The 16,467-nt window shown below is 43.1% G+C and overlaps 2 protein-coding genes across 3 annotated transcripts; both read right to left on the reverse strand.

The window, feature by feature from the left end:
• Positions 1–1,160: 1,160 nt before the first annotated feature.
• LOC129338731 (olfactory receptor 5F1-like) lies at positions 1,161–2,102 on the reverse strand. Its single transcript, XM_054993175.1, has one exon. It carries the CDS (start codon positions 2,100–2,102, stop codon positions 1,161–1,163), a length of 942 nt encoding a protein of 313 aa, XP_054849150.1.
• Positions 2,103–7,874: 5,772 nt separating this feature from the next.
• On the reverse strand, positions 7,875–15,983 carry LOC129338732 (olfactory receptor 1361-like). Of its 2 annotated transcripts, XM_054993176.1 has the most exons (3): positions 15,969–15,983; positions 13,157–14,053; positions 7,875–7,991 (listed from the first exon to the last, which is right to left on the reverse strand). In XM_054993176.1, the coding sequence occupies exons 1-3, from the start codon at positions 15,981–15,983 to the stop codon at positions 7,971–7,973; spliced, it is 933 nt and encodes a 310-aa protein (XP_054849151.1). In that variant the 3' UTR covers positions 7,875–7,970. The 2 variants fall into 2 exon arrangements, with proteins under 2 accessions (XP_054849151.1, XP_054849152.1); XM_054993177.1 differs by lacking the exon at positions 15,969–15,983 and having other exon boundaries at positions 13,157–14,086.
• Between the last annotated feature and the right edge of the window lie 484 nt (positions 15,984–16,467).

Below are 16,467 nucleotides of genomic sequence, written 5' to 3' on the forward strand. Positions count from 1 at the left end.
ACTGACAGATAGACAGATACTTTTATTATTACAGATATTCAGAAGCCATATTATTAAAAGATAAACATGTTTTCTTTAATAATGCTGTCTGATCTTCATCAGAATATTGATGTATAAGAAGTCATTTGTAAGAGATCTTTATTTGGATTTAACCATTTTTTTTTGCTCCCTCACTGGATAATAATATACATTAGATCTATATTGCTTCATTTATTATTGATTGACCATGTACCAAGAACCTTGAAACATATTTTTTCCTTTTTCTTTCCAAAAGATTCTAGCTAAAAATTCCCAGAGGTTTCTTGTCAAATTCAAAATGCTTTTGCATTATAAAATATATTGTTTTCAATATGTTCACTGTTAACATTTCTAAGTGTATTCTGAATCCTTCCCACTTTTGCAAAACCTATTTATCTTGAAAATCATTATATAATTATTATAAATTAGTAATTTGTCATAAGCCTTGTTCAAATATTACAGTGAATGTGAGTATCCTGCCTTTTATGTACATACACTTGTTTGTAAGAAACGGCCAACATGTGTTTACTTTATGAATGAAATCAGGGACTAGCACTTGAAAAATTACAGGGTTTTGCGTTACACGTTCAACTGTACATACATTGACTGTAACACGAAAATTATTCAATGCATATTCAAAGAACAATCAAATGTACACTGCTCAGATTGTAGGTGCATTCACTTTAATTTGCAAACAGAGTTTCAGGGCCAAGCTACACATGACGAATGACACTTGAACGGCAAGTGGATTGAGTGGAGGGCAAGTGAACAGGGAGAAATACACTTGCTGTTCAAGTGTCATTCATCATGTGTAGCTTGGCCCTCAGTAACTGAAGCTCCTGACAATTATGATATATGAGTAACAGTTCAAGGACATGACAATAATCCAGTTCTTCCTCTCCTTCCTTTTCCCTCCTCATTTGTAAGTTCAATAATGTTCTCGCTTTTTAGCCAACAAAACAGGGTGTAGTGTAGAAGGAGTAAGATGCTAACTACTGTGGTTACTTCAGACAATTCAGCATTGTAACTGTGGCTCACAAACCATATAATAAATGACAGGTCTGCATCATCAACTGATTTCTTATAATATGCTACATTCTGAGGCAATTCCAAGCTTGTCTACAGCAATACATCATGTGCTTTCACAACTGACAGCGTTGTTTCTTTCCCAGAGCATTCAAAAGTGCTGCCTGCATTTCTTTGTTTTTGAGGCTGTAAATGAGGGGGTTTAACAAAGGAGTGATGATGGTGTACAGGACAGAGATCAAGCGGTCATCGTCCATGGAGTGACTGGATGAAGGTCGCATATAAGTAAAAATGGCTGTGCTGTAGAAGATGCTCACCACGGTAAGGTGGGAGGCACAAGTGGAAAATGTCTTAATCCTGCCCTGAACCGTACTGATTTTGATCACAGATAAGACAATGAGGACATAGGAGAGGACAATTAAGGAGACAGTTACTATCATGATGCTTCCAGAGATAATAAAAGTCACCAGCTCAGCAAGGGAGGTGTCAGAGCAAGAGAGATGCAAGACAGGTGGGATGTCACAGAAGAAGTGCACTATCTTATTGGAACCACAGAAGTTCAAGGAGAACACAAAGGCTGTGTTGACAGTGGCATTGAGACTTCCAATGGCCCACGAAGTTGCTAGGAGCCATCTGAGCACAGGCTGGCTCATGAGTAAAGTGTAGCGCAGTGGGTGGCAGATGGCAGCATAGCGATCATATGCCATGACTGAGAGTAGGACACCTTCCGTAGCTGCTGTGGTTAGAAAAAAATACATTTGGAGCGCACAGCCAGTGAAAGAGATGGTCTTGTCCCCTGACAAAAGGTCCCATAGCATCTTTGGCATGGTGCAGGTGATGTAGCAGATCTCAGTAAAGGACAGATTGCTCAGCAGGAAGTACATTGGAGTGTGGAGGTGCTGGTCAGTCTGAATCAAAAAAATAATGGCCAGGTTCCCTGCTAACGTGAGCATGTATATCAACAGCCCTGTAGCAAAAAGGAGAGGTTGGATGTTAGGGTCATCTGACAGTCCCAAAAGAATGAATTCTGTCAGGCTTGTTTTGTTCTTTCTTTCCATTTTGCCAGTGAGTTATGTATCTAGTAGAGACCTGGATGACCACAGAGGGATTCCATCATGGCACGAAGAGCTGTACCTTCAGGAGAAGGGCAACATTTAATACAGATAATTTACCACCTACTGATTAAAGCTCAAAAAACCTTCCGCAACTATTAAAAGGAAGATGAATGACAATTTTATCCCTCAACAGAATTGTGAAGGTTCTATTTATTTATTTAAATAGGTATATCTGAACGTGGCCTTGTGGCTTAAGATGGCTTTCAAGTCTAAATTAAAACCATCCATAGTAAAATATAAAACACCTGATTAGCCCCTCCTAGTGTACATCTCACTCATCCACCCCCATGAAAGGCCCTAGTAAATAAAACAGTTTTTTAACAACTTATGGATGGAGCCTTCCTCAGGGAGTCCATTCCACAAAGTGGAAGACTCTGCAGAAAAGGAACAGGCTGTGGTGGATGTCTGACAGGCAACCTTAAGTGGAGGAAGTCTGCCTCTTTTTCTGTGTGACTAATCACCCAATAAGGCATCTAGATAGATTCGGGAGTCACATTTGCTAATGTAGTTAAGTATAGCCTCTGTCTGCATAGCTGATAGGATACTTTGCTATTAGACCTGCATTAGCAGGAACATGAGAGGCCTCGTGGGGGAAGGGGGGATATCTGTACTTCCTTCCCTATAAAAAAAATCTGGAAATGTCTAAGAGGTTGTGTGACCCTTATCCTTTATTGTTTACCAGGTGCAAAAAATTTGGTTAGATCCAACACATAATACATATGCAGCTTCTATGATTAAGAGAATCCAAAGTCATTTTGCTAGCAATTTCTGTATTGTTTCTCCACAGGCACATTTAACTGCATTTCTAATTAAGCTTATGAACAAGGTGGTAGTGATGAAAAGTACCATCAAGCTGTAGCCAACTTATATTGATCCCTGCTGGGGTTTTCAAGGCAAGAGGCTAACAAATATGGTTACTCATTGCCTGCCTCTGCACAGCAATCCTTGGAGGTCTCCCATCCAATTACTAACCAAGGCCAACCCTGCTTAGCTTCTGAGATCAGAAGAGACATGGCTAACCTGAGCAACTGAGGTTAAAGACTCAAGGAATATTAAAGAATTTGTATTACAACGGCAGATAAAAGTAGGAAACTGGCAAAGGCCAGAGTCCTAAAACTATCTACTTAGAAGGGCTTGGGGGATGCATTTATTTAACAACAGCCACTCAGGCTTCCTACAAAACCATTTCGGAAACTCAGGGGACTTTCAGAAACAGTTGCTTTCTGTGAACAACAGAGCTCCACAGTGCACCCCCAAGCACTATATGGTTTTCTCAAGTCCTGATGCCAATGACAGGTAGCTGTTTAGATCCCAGCCAAAATTTGTCCAGGGCACAGACTATACATGACAGCAGCAGACCTGTCAAATTAAATGCAGGTCTGTCCTAACCTTCTCTGTATGTTGATGTTTCTTTAACTCATCTTGGCTAGCAGCCATTGATGGACTTGTCCTCCATGTATCTAATTCGCCTTTAAAGCCATTTGTATTTGGGACCATACTACATACACTGGCAGTGAATTTCTCAATTTAATTACTCATAGAGTAAAGAAATAGCTCTCTGTCTCTAACCTATGGCCCAACAACTTCATTGGGTACCCCAGAAATCTAGTATTATGGGAGAGCAGAAAAAACTTTCTCCATTTATTTTCTCCGCCCCATGCATAATTTTATAAACCTCTTTCATGACTCTTTTAACTGCCTTTTTAGAAAACATTGAAACGTTTGAAATGCTTCAGCCTTTCCTCATAGGAGAGGTGCTCCAATCTTCATTGTCCTCTTCTGTACCTTTTTCAGCTCTGCAATATCCTCTAACCCTCTCTACAGCTGCCCCCTTCCTCACTCAAAGGGTAAACCCTGGTGAGAAAAAAGTGACATTGAGGGACATAACTGCAAGGTGGTAAGTTACAGGTATAGGAACACATTAGCAGACACATCTTAAAGAAAAGTCTCTTGTTTTGAAAAGTGATCTCTTTACAGTGAACTCAAATTTAAAAAGTGGGTCTCCTTGTAACTTAACCCTCATATTGGGAAATATCACAAACACATTTTCCCTTAGTTTGCAAGACACAAACACCAACCAACCTTGTTCATTCCACCAATATTGTCAAATGGCAATTGCGAAGTCAAGAATTAAGCTTCCTTTCATTAGCTGTGCATATTAACTATTTCTTCTTGATGAAATATACCAAGCTGAAATGACGTAGCTATGTGCAATTTATATTATTTCTCCAGGGAATAGGTAGAATATGTCCCTTTGAGAGTATTTACGAATGCACTCAAATCATCAACATTTTTTCAAGTGGGAAAAGCAAAAAGGGAATGCTTGCAATGAGAGTAAATCATTAGATATGAGAAATTGGTGGATTGTAAAGAGCAAAGGAAGGTCAATTTGTTGGGACTTCATTATGATGTCTAATTTTAATAAATGTATTTAAAAAACCAAAAAAGAAAAAATAACACAAAAATGAATCTGCTTTTCAAAGAATATAAATGAAGTATCAAATATTTTTGACAAAGAACCAGAAATCTTAGAAAGTGAAGTAAAAGTTGCATTCAAAGCAATTGGGAGAAATAAGGCACCTGGAACAGATGAAATACCAATAGAGCTATTTCAAGCTACAGAAATGGAGTCCATCAAATTTTTAACAAGATTCTATCAACAAATTTGGAAAACAAAACAATGGCTCACAGACTGGAAACACTCAGTTTACATTCCAATTCCAAAAAAGGGAATGCCAATGAGTACAGCAACTATCGGACTATTGCATTAATTTCCCATGCAAACAAAGTGATGCTCAAAGAGTATAGCAAAGACTCTTACCATATATGAAACAAGAAATGCCAGATGTTCAAGCTGGATTCAGAAAAGGAACAGGCACCAGAGATCACATTGCAAATTTATGATGGCTAATGGAACATACTAGGGAATTTCAGAAGAAAATCAGCCTGTGTTTTATAGATTACAGAAAAGATTGTGACTGTGTATATCATGAAAAGATACGGAGAGCGTCAAAAGAAATGGGATGTCAAAAGAAATGGAGGTGCCACAACATCTGCTTCTTTTTATGTGCAACCTGTACTCTAAACAAGAGGCTGCTGTCAGAACAGAATATGGGGAAACAGAATGGTTTCCAGTTTGCAAAGGTGTCAGACAAGGATGCATATTATCTTCCTACCTGTTCAACTACTATGCAGAGTATATCATTAGGAAAGCTGGATTAGATCTAGAAAAAGGTGGGGTGAAAATAGGTGGAAGGAACATTAACAACTTCAGACATGCAAATGACACCACGTTACTGGCAGAAAATAGTGAAGACTTGAAACAACTACTGATGAAGGTTTAAAGGAGAAAGTGACAAATCAGGATTACAGCTGAACATCAAGAAAACAAAAGTAGTGACTACTGAGGAAATTGCATAATTTTAAAGTTGACAATGAGAAAATGAAAATTATTTAAGATTTTTTCTTCCTTGTTTCAATAATAAACCAAAAGGGAGACTGCAATGAAGAAATCAGAAGAAGACTTAGAATTGGAAGAGCAGCTGTGAGGGAACTGGAAACGATCCTTAAAGATAAAGATGTATCTCTGGAGACCAATATCAAGATAATCCAAACTATGGTATTCCCCATTACTATGTGTGGATGTGAAAGTTAGACGGTGAAGAAAGTTGACAGGAAGAAAATGGATTCATTTGAAATGTGGTGCTGGAGGAGAGTTTTGTGGACTTCCAAAAATACGGCCAAAGTGGGTACTAGATCAAATCAAGCCTGAATTCTCCCTAGAAGCTAAAATGACAAAACTGAGGCTATCGTACTTTGGTCACATCATGAGAAGACAAAATTCTCTGGAAAAGTCAATAATGCTAGGAAAAGTGGAAGGCAGTAGGAAAAGAAGACCTAAGACAAGATGGCTTGATTCAATAAAAGAAGCCATGTCCTCCAGTTTGCCAGATCTGAGCAAGTCTGTTAATGATAGGACGCTTTAGAGGTTTTTCATTCATATGGTTGCCATAGATCAGAGGCGACTTGATGGCATATAACATACACACACACATCAAATAGTCAGAATTAATGGATGTAATCCAATCAGGTTCCTCACTGATAAAAAATGAAAGATGGGGTTCCTTTTACACAACAAAAAAGTTGTGCTGAGGATCGTATACAGGCAAAAGATTTATGAAATGGAGGCTGCAATAAGAAGGGTGAATTTGAGCCAAAAAAATTATTGGATCCCATGGTCATTGCTCATTGAATTGACCAAAGTATTAGTTCCATTTTTACTATCTATTCATACCAATGGCTCCTTGAAAATTCCTGAAGCTGCATATAATAGGTTTCAGAAATTGGGTAATTACTATATACAGCACAGAGACCAACTATTCCTGTTCCACAGAGTAACTAGAGGAGGGAATTCAGTAGGTGAAGGTGAGGGTGCTATAGAAGATGCTCATCACTGTGGGACTGGATGCCCAAACAGAGAAAGCTTCGATCCTACCTTGAGATGTACAGATTTTGAGTACTGAGGAAACAATGAAGATATAGGAGAGCATTTTTAGAAAGAAGGATATGGTAATACCATACCCAAACATGGTGAAAGTCACTAGTAGACATGGGCATGAACCAAAAAAAATTAACGAATCTGCAGTTCATGGTCCGGTGCCGCAGGTCGCAAACCGCAACAAACATTTTCCGTTGCCAAACCGGTTCGCAGTTCACAGTTCGTGGGGCACAGAATGGCCCCCATGGCACTTAGAGAGCCCATATTCCTGGGGAGTGTTTTGCAGGCTCTCCTACAGCCATCACCCAAGTTTGGACAAGATTGCAAAAGGGATCTTGGATTTATACCCTCTCCAATCCAAGATCCCCAGGAAACTCCCACAAAAATCCAAGCTCAATTATACTCTCAGTCTCTCTCCCCAAAGGCTAGCAAGTGGCAAGCAAGAGCTCTGTCCCGCTCCACTGCTCACTGAAACCCAGCCTGGGAGCCCACGGCTATTTATAAGCAAAGGTCCCATTGAACAACACAGGAGGTCTGTGTATGGCCATCAGAGCTGCCAATCATGGTTTGCAGGGATGAGATTGGAGTGCCCATGGCTACAGAACACCCCCTTCCCCCTCCCTCCCCTGGGTGTCTTCTCCCAACTTGTTGTCGGGGGTCAGCAGCCCAGCCCCCGGACTTGCTGACAGACAGCGGCAGGGGGCAGCCGGGAGACAGCAGTTCAACCGCTCTGTCTGGCAAACAGAGCCAGAACCTGCCTACTCCAGGGGGAAGGGGCGAAAGGCCAAAGCCTCAGAAGGCTGGAGGGAGCAGGGAGAAGCCAGCTAGTCCCACCCCCCATGGGGAAGAGAGGGGGCTAAGAAAGCTAGAGGAAAAGGGCCAAGGCAAGGGGAATAGGGACACAGCAACAGCCCAAACAGAGCCCTTACCTTCCAAGGAGGAGAAGCAGCCACTACAGCCCAGAGCCATACCCTGGCTAGAGGACAGCAGCCTGGCTCAGGAGGTGCTAGAAGCCAAGCCCCTCCAGGTGGAGCCGCCACAGGCATTCTGGGGGAGGAGATGGGTAGCCCCGCCCGGCATCAATGAACAGGCAGCACAGAAGCTGGCCAGGGCAGCTCCTTGCAAGCAAGGCCAGGCAGGCTCAGCAGCACGGAAGCCGGCTGGGGCAGCTCCTCGTGAGCAAGGCCAGGCAGGCTCAGCAGCACAGAAGCCGGCTGGGGCAGCTCCTCATGAGCAAGGCCAAGGAGACCTCAGCTGGGGATGGCTCGCATTCAACCCCACCCTGCCAGCAAGGCAAGGAAGCCAAGAAGGGATTAGTGGTAGGAGGGAAACACCTGAGGGAAGGCACAGCTGGGCCAAGTCAGGAGAGGGCACAAGCCTAGAAGGAGGGCGGGGAAAGGAAGCCCTATATAAGGTGGCTAGGAAGAGCTCTGAGGTGGTGGGTGTGAGTGAGGAGTGATGATGTGGAGGGAGAGCAGTAGGATGCAAGGGTGGAGGCTTGGAGGAGAGTTCTGGAAGGAGGAGATGAAGGAGGATGCAGAGGGTAAGCAGGCCAGGTTGAGCAGGCCAGCGAGTGGACTGAGAGGGAGTCTGGGTGAGGTATACCACCCCTCCTTCCACAGAGCAGGGTCAGGAGCAGACCTCCCAGTGCCACGCCCAGCGGCAGCTGCAGCTGCAGCAAGCCCTGACACTTGTAACTGCTTTGCAGCTCCATGGTTGGAAGGAAGACCTGCCAATCAAGGTAAGCTGGGCTTCCATTCGGGTTTCAAGGGCGACAGGAGGAGCGCAGGCAGGAGGAGGAGAATTCCCCCAGCTCCATTGCCAGGGGAATTGATTGCTGGTGTCTGACTTCCCGAACCGTGGCCTAACGCACCAAACCAGGCTTCTTCCAAACGCAGGTTCGTTGGACGAGGACAATCATGAACCACCGGATTGCGATCGTGTGATCACCAATTTCATGGGTTTTTGAAGTTCGTAATGAGGTTCATGCCCATCTCTAGTCATTAGCTTCCTCAGTTTAGTGTCAGGGCAGGAGAAGTTCAGGAGGGGAGGAATGTCACAGGAAAAGTGGTCTATCTGATTGGAATGGTGGAAGTCTGAAGAAAGAACAGACAACACAGAAAAAGCCATGAAAACTAAAGCAGAAAGTATATTGTCTATAGGAAATATGACTTGGTATGGTTACTAAATTTAAAAATGAAATATGCTGAATGAGAAATCAGTTTGGCATTACTTAGGTTTGAATTGTGTTACACTTTTTGCCTTAGCTAGTTTTCATGGCTTTTTCTGCTTTCCTTGATTTGCTTCCCTGATATTCTCTTTTATTTCCTAGAGAAAAAATAGTAGCCAAAACAAAAAATCGTGACGACCTAACTAACAAGTACAATAATAATTACTCTCACAAACCAATTATTACAATATTTCAGCATGCATTTTATAAACAATATTCAAGATAACCAATTGCACACACATACACACACACACAAACCTTGCCACGACAGCTGCAAAATGCAGTACAATAAGTTGAGTTCATACAGGGTTTTTTTTTAACATAAAGTGCTAGTGCCAATTCCAGTATTTATACAATACTCGTATAATTAAAGTGCAAATGTTTCGGATATTTTTCAAAGACAGCAGGATGTCAAACAAAAGCTCACACAAACCTTACTTCGCTTATAATAGGATGACAATTTACCATTCACGTCAGCCCATCACCCTCACAAGGAATTCATAATAAAGTGCGCACGATTCCTGGGCATAGGATCTGAAACGGTCCTATGCCCAGGAACCGGTGCAACTGTCAGATGGCATGTCCTTGATTGGACTTCTTCTTCCCCTCCACTTATATCCACAAGCTGTCTGCTTGCAGAATTTCTATGCAATGTTATGACTGTGGGGTGGCACATTGTGCTCTATGAATCATAATCGTTGTAGCATTTGCATTTTAATTATGCGATGAGTGTTGTATAAATATTGGAATTGGCACTAGCAAGTCAGGCCAAATCACATTTGATTTTCTGTCTCTGAGGTCTGGCATATTGACTTTTTGCCATTTCTCAGTACTTGTGCTTCGCTAATCAAAATGCATCTGCCCCATATGGTTGAGTCATTTACAGCACGATCCTTGGGGAGAGGAGGAAGCACTCAGGAAGAGGACTAAGGCTTGTGCAGGAATAACTCTCACTTACATGGGTATAACCCTGTTATGCCAGCGGCCAACCAAGGCACGCTACCACTGATGGGCTCATCTGGGGGGGGGGGTAGCAGTTGCTCAGGGAACTGCTCTTGATGCAGCCATTGGGGGGGGGGTGCCAGCTACCCATTTGGGAGCTCTGTTTAGACTCCTTCAGTCGAAGCACCTCCTGGCAGAGGAGGAAGTGCAGCCGCAGGTTGAGTTGACTGGGTATTTGTAATTCCCTGTTGATGGAGGGTGATCAGCCCCTTGACATTCTCCCTCACAGGATAAGACCATCCCAATGCAGAGTGTTTTCTCACCAGAGGGTTGTGCATCATCTGGTTGCACGCTGCATCTGTGACACTGGAGCTGCCACCGTTCCCAACCGTGGACACCCTCCCGGAATATTGCAGACTGGACTTGGCTTTGGAATGGGCTGGGTCCCTTGCCACACATGTGTCTATTTCCCTTGAAGGCAGGTCGCAACTCATCAGGGAGACCATGGTGCATGACTGTTCCAGTCTCCAATGATCCTCTGCGAGTGCCATTCAGGTCCAGCCCAGGGAGCAGTTCCCAAAGGCAGCCCACATCTCAACCTCGCTTCTGTGAGGGCAGGATGAGGAATGGGTTTTGCGGTTCTGACTGCTGCGCAAACTACCTTTGCTCCCTTTCCAGCTGAGGGACATTGGCAAGACATATGTCCAGGCAACCTCCTCACCTTTTCCAGTTTAATAAAATATGTGTTGAAAAACGATGAACTACCTGTCACCTTGTTTGTCTTTAGATGAGAGTAGCCTCCCCAATTCGCGTAGGAATGTCTCTTCACACATCCCGGGGAATGATTCCTGGCTTAGGGCTGGGATGGATGGGATGAGCTCTGCTGCCAAAAGGAGCAGGTATCCAGTGGCACCTTGGGCCCTGTCCAGCTTCCCTGCCCCCTTCCACCCCTCAATGTAACTTCAGGCAGTGAGGTGGAGATTGTAATGAGGCCCGTGTACGTCTGGTGGTGCCAGGGGGGAACCACTGAGGACTCTCATTCTCTGACAGAGTTGCGAGTGTCTGATAAGCCAGGTAGATGGCTGCTGCAAGTGGGGGAAGGGGGGTGTTGCTGCTGGGAGGTGGGGGATTTGGAGCAACATCTTGAAATCTCTGGGGCTCCTCCTCTAAGAGGATGGACCACCCTCCTTTTCGCTGTTTGCAGATGTGGAAAAGAGCAAGAGTCCAGTAGCACCTATAAGACTAACAAAATTAGTGTTAGGGCATGAACTTTTGTCAGCCACAATTCACTTCTCTGCTGTTTGTGGAGGCAGGGATTGAAATGGGGAATCTGGCACCGGGTGTGTGTGTGATGGCCTGAGCAGTTTCTCTGGTCCCGCAGGCCATCAGTCCACTCTCAGGGGCGTCATCCCAGGACTGGAGCATGGCTCTTGAGGTCCAACCTACATTCTCCTCTCATCTTTGTGATGCACTGATGTGTTCAAATGGAGCTGCCACAAGACAATGGGCATTTCTCTTTCCCATCACCCCCAATGGGCTTTCTGGCCTCTCATGTGGTTTCCAATGGGCATTCCTGTCACTCATCTGTCTCTCTGGGACCTGGGGGCTAAGCCCCAGTGCTGCAGGCTGTGAGTACAGCTCTCTCTGGGTCCTTCCGCCTTTCTGGCCTCACTTTTCGGGAGGGGTGCATGTTCCTTGGGGCAGCAGCAGTGGTGGTGGTGGCGGAGTTTGCAAGCGAATGGTGTTTCTGCTGCCAGTGTGCCCCTTGTTGGGAATGGGGTTGGACTTGTAGGTGGGCAAGCACCCTATCTGTACCATCAGTGTCCCACCCTCTGGAACAGTGTGCCTCTTGGGGCAGACACCTCTGTTGGGGTATGGTAAACCTGATCATGGGGATCTCTCCCTGTGGGTAGAGGGCCTGGCAGCTGGGGACAGGAAACACAGCCCAAGACTGGCTACACCTTCCCCTGACACTCACAGTGCTGTCAACTGCTGCCACCTTGCAATTGGTTGATCCTGGCAGCATTGCCTGGGCAACAACAGCGCATTCACTCCTGGCTGTGCCTTGCTGGGCTTGGCTGGCTGGCACATCTCTCCCACATAAGTCCTTAAGAAGTATACGAGTGACGCTGCATTTACGTTGATGCATGGCCACAGGCACCAGAGGCAGCCCTATGGTTGCAGTGTTAATCAACCACTAACAAACAATTCACATGCTGCTGGGAAAGCACATGAAGAATATCTGGAACCTCCATCCCCATTTACTTATTTTGATCTGGGACTTTATTTTGATTATAAAATTATAATGAAAAAAGGAAGAGGGGCCTTTTTTAACCCCCTGAAATTCAGCATGTTCCAGGAAACATTTTGCCCTAGCCACCAGAGAGAGAGAGAGAGAGAGAGAGAGAGAGAGAGAGAGAGAGAGAGAGAGAGAGAGAGAGAGAGAGAGAGAGAACGCATGCGTGTGTGTGTGCGTGTGTGTGCGCTGGTCATTTTGTTGCTGCCTCCACGGATCTCCATCTTCAAGACTAGCAATTATAGCCTTCCCTGAAATTGCTTTCTCCTCTCACCTCCCTGATTTCTTCTTAGTTAGCCTTGTATGTATTCTGTGTGCATTTGTATGATTGCTCTTTTATTTCTCTTTTTTTTAAAAAAAAAAACCTTCCTAGTTGAACATCTGGTTGTTTATTTTGAGAGTACTCTTGAGGGGCAAATCGCCATTGGCAGAGAACCCTAGTTACCCCTTCTCACTTTGTCGCCTTTAAGATAATTTTCCCCAACCAATTAGGAGACTGCCTATTTGGGTAACAGTATGGTAAAATCACATCAAATCAGTATCCACTAATGCCCTGGAAGTAAACAAACGTCGCCCTAGATCTACATTTTACTCAATTTAGAAATTGTGGCCTCTAATCCTGCTTCACTCTGTCTGACTAGATCACTAAAATCGAGGATAGAAATGCTATTACTTGTCTTAGATGGGAAGCAAAGATCCTATGGACATCCATTCAGCACTTGCTTTGGAAAAAATGACACAAACCAAAGAGATCTTGAGTTGGATCACTCTTTCTCACTCAATTCTCCTCCTTAATAAAGACCCCATCTCACATGACTTTGGTTCATTGATGTTCCATGATTCCAAACATAGCTTTTGCATGTGGTGAAAGACCCATTATCCCTTTCTTACCAACAGAATAACTGGTTGAATGAATCCCATAGTTCATTTTCTTTACTTTATCTGTTTTAGAATGTTAAAGCAACTGAAAGTACACATTTGTTTCGGTCTTGAAAACCCACCATTCTCTTCTGTTACATTCTACCCATTGCTTTCCGAAGGGCATTTTTTACATCCTTATTCCTCAAGCTGTATACAATAGGATTAAGCATAGGTGCAACGATTCCATACAGAACAGACAAAATCTGGTCCTTTACCTCAGAATAAGTAGAGCTGGGGAGAACGTATGTTAACATTGCAGTGCTATAAAATACATTGACCACAGTCAGGTGAGAAGCACAGGTGGAGAAGGCTTTGAGACGCCCATCCTTTGTACGGATCCTGAGGATAGATGCAACTATATAGATGTAAGACACTAGTGTACATATGAAGGAACCAACAATTACAATTCCACCCTGCACAAAGACAACAATTTTATTGACTTGAGTGTTGGAGCAGGAAAGCTTCAGAAGGGGTGAGATGTCACAGAAAAAGTGATGGATGACATTGTCCCGACAGAATGACAAAAGGGATATCAAGCTAGCGTGTACCCCTGAATTAGCCATGCCCAGAATCCAAGAAACAACTGCCAAAGAGGCACAGACTCTGCGGTTCATTAACACATTGTAATGCAGTGGATGGCAAATGGCAGCATATCGGTCATATGCCATGACACCAAGCAGGAGGCATTCAATACTACCAAAGGAGATGAAGAAAAATGTTTGGGAGATGCAAACAGATCGAGAGATAGTTTTGTCCTGAGAAACGTAATTCATCAGCATCTTGGGGACAGTGGAAGATGTATACCCAATGTCTACTACAGAGAGATTGCCCAGGAAGAAGTACATGGGGCTATGAAGTTTGCTGTCCAAGCTGATGGTGAGAAGGATAAGAACATTCCCAGTCAGGGCCACCAAGTAGATGAGCAGAAAGAGGCCAAAGAGAATGAGCTGGACCTCAGGGTTGCTGGAGAGTCCCAGAAGTATAAATTCAGTGACAACTGTGCCGTTCTGCAATATCAGGTGTGCAGCCTCCATCTGTGAAGTAATTTAGTCATTTTTATTTGTTTGGAAACTATCCCTTCAACATATGATATGGAATAAAAATATCCTCTAAAATGTTTTCAACCAGTTGATCTAACTAAGTTGTGGTGAGTTCCAAGGCTTGACATTTCTGGACAGTAAAACTAAGAGGATTTCTGATAGCTTTATTATAACTGCACTAAACCCATAGTTACTGAATTATGTTTTATGTTTTACACTTAACATTTACTGGATGATCTTCTGTGCGGATGAGTGTCTTTTATGTTTGTGTTATGTGTTAGTAAAATAAATAAAACCAAGGAAATAAAATTAAGGAAGACATAACTCCACATTCTCTGATCAGCCATTGAGGTGTTATATTAATACATTTTGTCAAACAAGCTGAATGTATGGAATGATAAGCTTTAATTGCCACAATTACAGCATCCTCTACTATACCTTGTTAACCATGTTTTAAATCATGCTACATCTACCACATTTTTCCTGAGTTATGAATGTCTGCTGAAAAGCAAGTCCTATTATGTTTAATGATATTCCCATATAAGTGTGCATCATTTATTATTTAAATGCCTAGAATAGATATTCTAGTAAAGGGAATGAAAAAATTCATGAAAAAATTCTGTTTCGCACTACACCTGTCTTTACCCCATCTTCTGCCTCCCATCAGTTCACTTTGATCAAATACCTAAGTATTAGATGTGATCTGATTAGATGTGATCTGGTCCAGAGGTAGACCAGCTGTAGACCAGCTTTAAACCCAAGGGAATGAAAAAATTCATGAAAAAATTCTGTTTCGCACTACACCTGTCTTTACCCCATCTTCTGCCTCCCATCAGTTCACTTTGATCAAATACCTAAGTATTAGATGTGATCTGATTAGATGTGATCTGGTCCAGAGGTAGACCAGCTGTAGACCAGCTTTAAACCCAAGGGAATGAAAAAATTCATGAAAAAATTCTGTTTCGCACTACACCTGTCTTTACCCCATCTTCTGCCTCCCATCAGTTCACTTTGATCAAATACCTAAGTATTAGATGTGATCTGATTAGATGTGATCTGGTCCAGAGGTAGACCAGCTGTAGACCAGCTTTAAACCCAAGCTCAGACATTTCCATCAAGCCATCAGTCTTGCACAAGCTGAGACTTGTTCTCAGACACTATGGTATAATGGATCCAAAGCTCAACTTCTCAAGATAAATGTAACAGCACAAAAAAGCTTGAGTGGTTGTTTGAGACCACTGAGACAATAGACTAGATTTCAGTGGCATGAGGAAGCTGTTCCCGTAACAGACAGAAAAATCCTAACATGCAGAAGTGTGATCTGGAATTAATATGTCCCCCTCTTTCCATAACATCCCAGTATCTACAAAAATTAAAGGTAATTTTGTGAAACATTTTTCAACTTGTATTGTCGAAGGCTTTCACGGCCGGAGAACGATGGTTGTTGTCACTGAGAGTGTCTCTGAGTGTCACTGTCAGTGTCACTGAGAGATCTCTATCTTTTGGTGCTACACCTCTGAAGATGCCAGCCACAGCTGCTGGCGAAACGTCAGGAACTACAATGCCAAGACCACGGCAATACAGCCCGGAAAACCCACAACAACCATTTTTCAACTTGATTGGTTATTTGGATTGCAGAGAGTAAGTCTAAACAGTCAGTGACGCTCCTCCTTCATTAAGTGTTAGTTAGAATAGTGTAAATAGATAGAACTCTGTATCTCTCTGCATTATTATCTTTGCTCCATGGAGCTCACAAAAGCAGTTGAGATAGGTTAGACTGAGAGCAACTGACTAACCAAGCTTCACTGCTGAGTAGGGACTTGAACCCAAGGATCCGAGGCTGTGCTACAACCTGGCTTTCTAGTAATATCCCAGAATGTACAAAACTTAGAGTCATTTTGTGAAACATTTTTTCCAAATTCATTGGTTAGTTGGGTTGCATGAGAAAATACTCCTTCAGAAGTGTTAGACTGAAGAGTAAAAACATTACTGCTCATCTATCTGATGTTATGAATTTTTGAAGTTTCGAACACCACCTATTGAGTTCTCCCATTCCCAATTTGCTTTGAGAAGTTACCTGTACAACTCCATTAGCTTACTGATACTGATACATTTGTGAACCATTATCAAGGCTTGGCTTGCTATTGAGGTTAAAGACCGAAGGAATATTAAGGAATCTGTATAACAATAGAAGATAAAAGTAAGAAACCAGCAAAGGCCAGAGTGCTAAAACTATCTACCTTGAAGAGCTTTGGAGATGCATTTATTTAACAACAACCACTCAGGCTTCCTACAAAACCATTTCTGAAACTCAGGGGACTTTCAGAAACAGTTGCTTTCTGTGAACAACAGAGCTCCATAGTGCACCCCCAAGTACTATA

The sequence above is a fragment of the Eublepharis macularius genome, chromosome 12 (genome assembly GCF_028583425.1).
Source record: "Eublepharis macularius isolate TG4126 chromosome 12, MPM_Emac_v1.0, whole genome shotgun sequence".
Classification (NCBI taxonomy): domain Eukaryota; kingdom Metazoa; phylum Chordata; class Lepidosauria; order Squamata; family Eublepharidae; genus Eublepharis; species Eublepharis macularius.

Excerpts from the sequence above, each read along its gene's own strand:
- LOC129338731 (XM_054993175.1), bottom strand. The coding sequence starts at position 2,102 with ATGGAAAGAAAGAACAAAACAAGCCTGACAGAATTCATTCTTTTGGGA.
- LOC129338732 (XM_054993177.1), bottom strand. The coding sequence starts at position 14,080 with ATGGAGGCTGCACACCTGATATTGCAGAACGGCACAGTTGTCACTGAA. Across the intron at positions 7,992-13,156 it reads TAAAAAATGCCCTTCGGAAA|GTGTTTCCCTCCTACCACTA; the intron begins GCAATGGGTAGA and ends GCCTTCCCTCAG.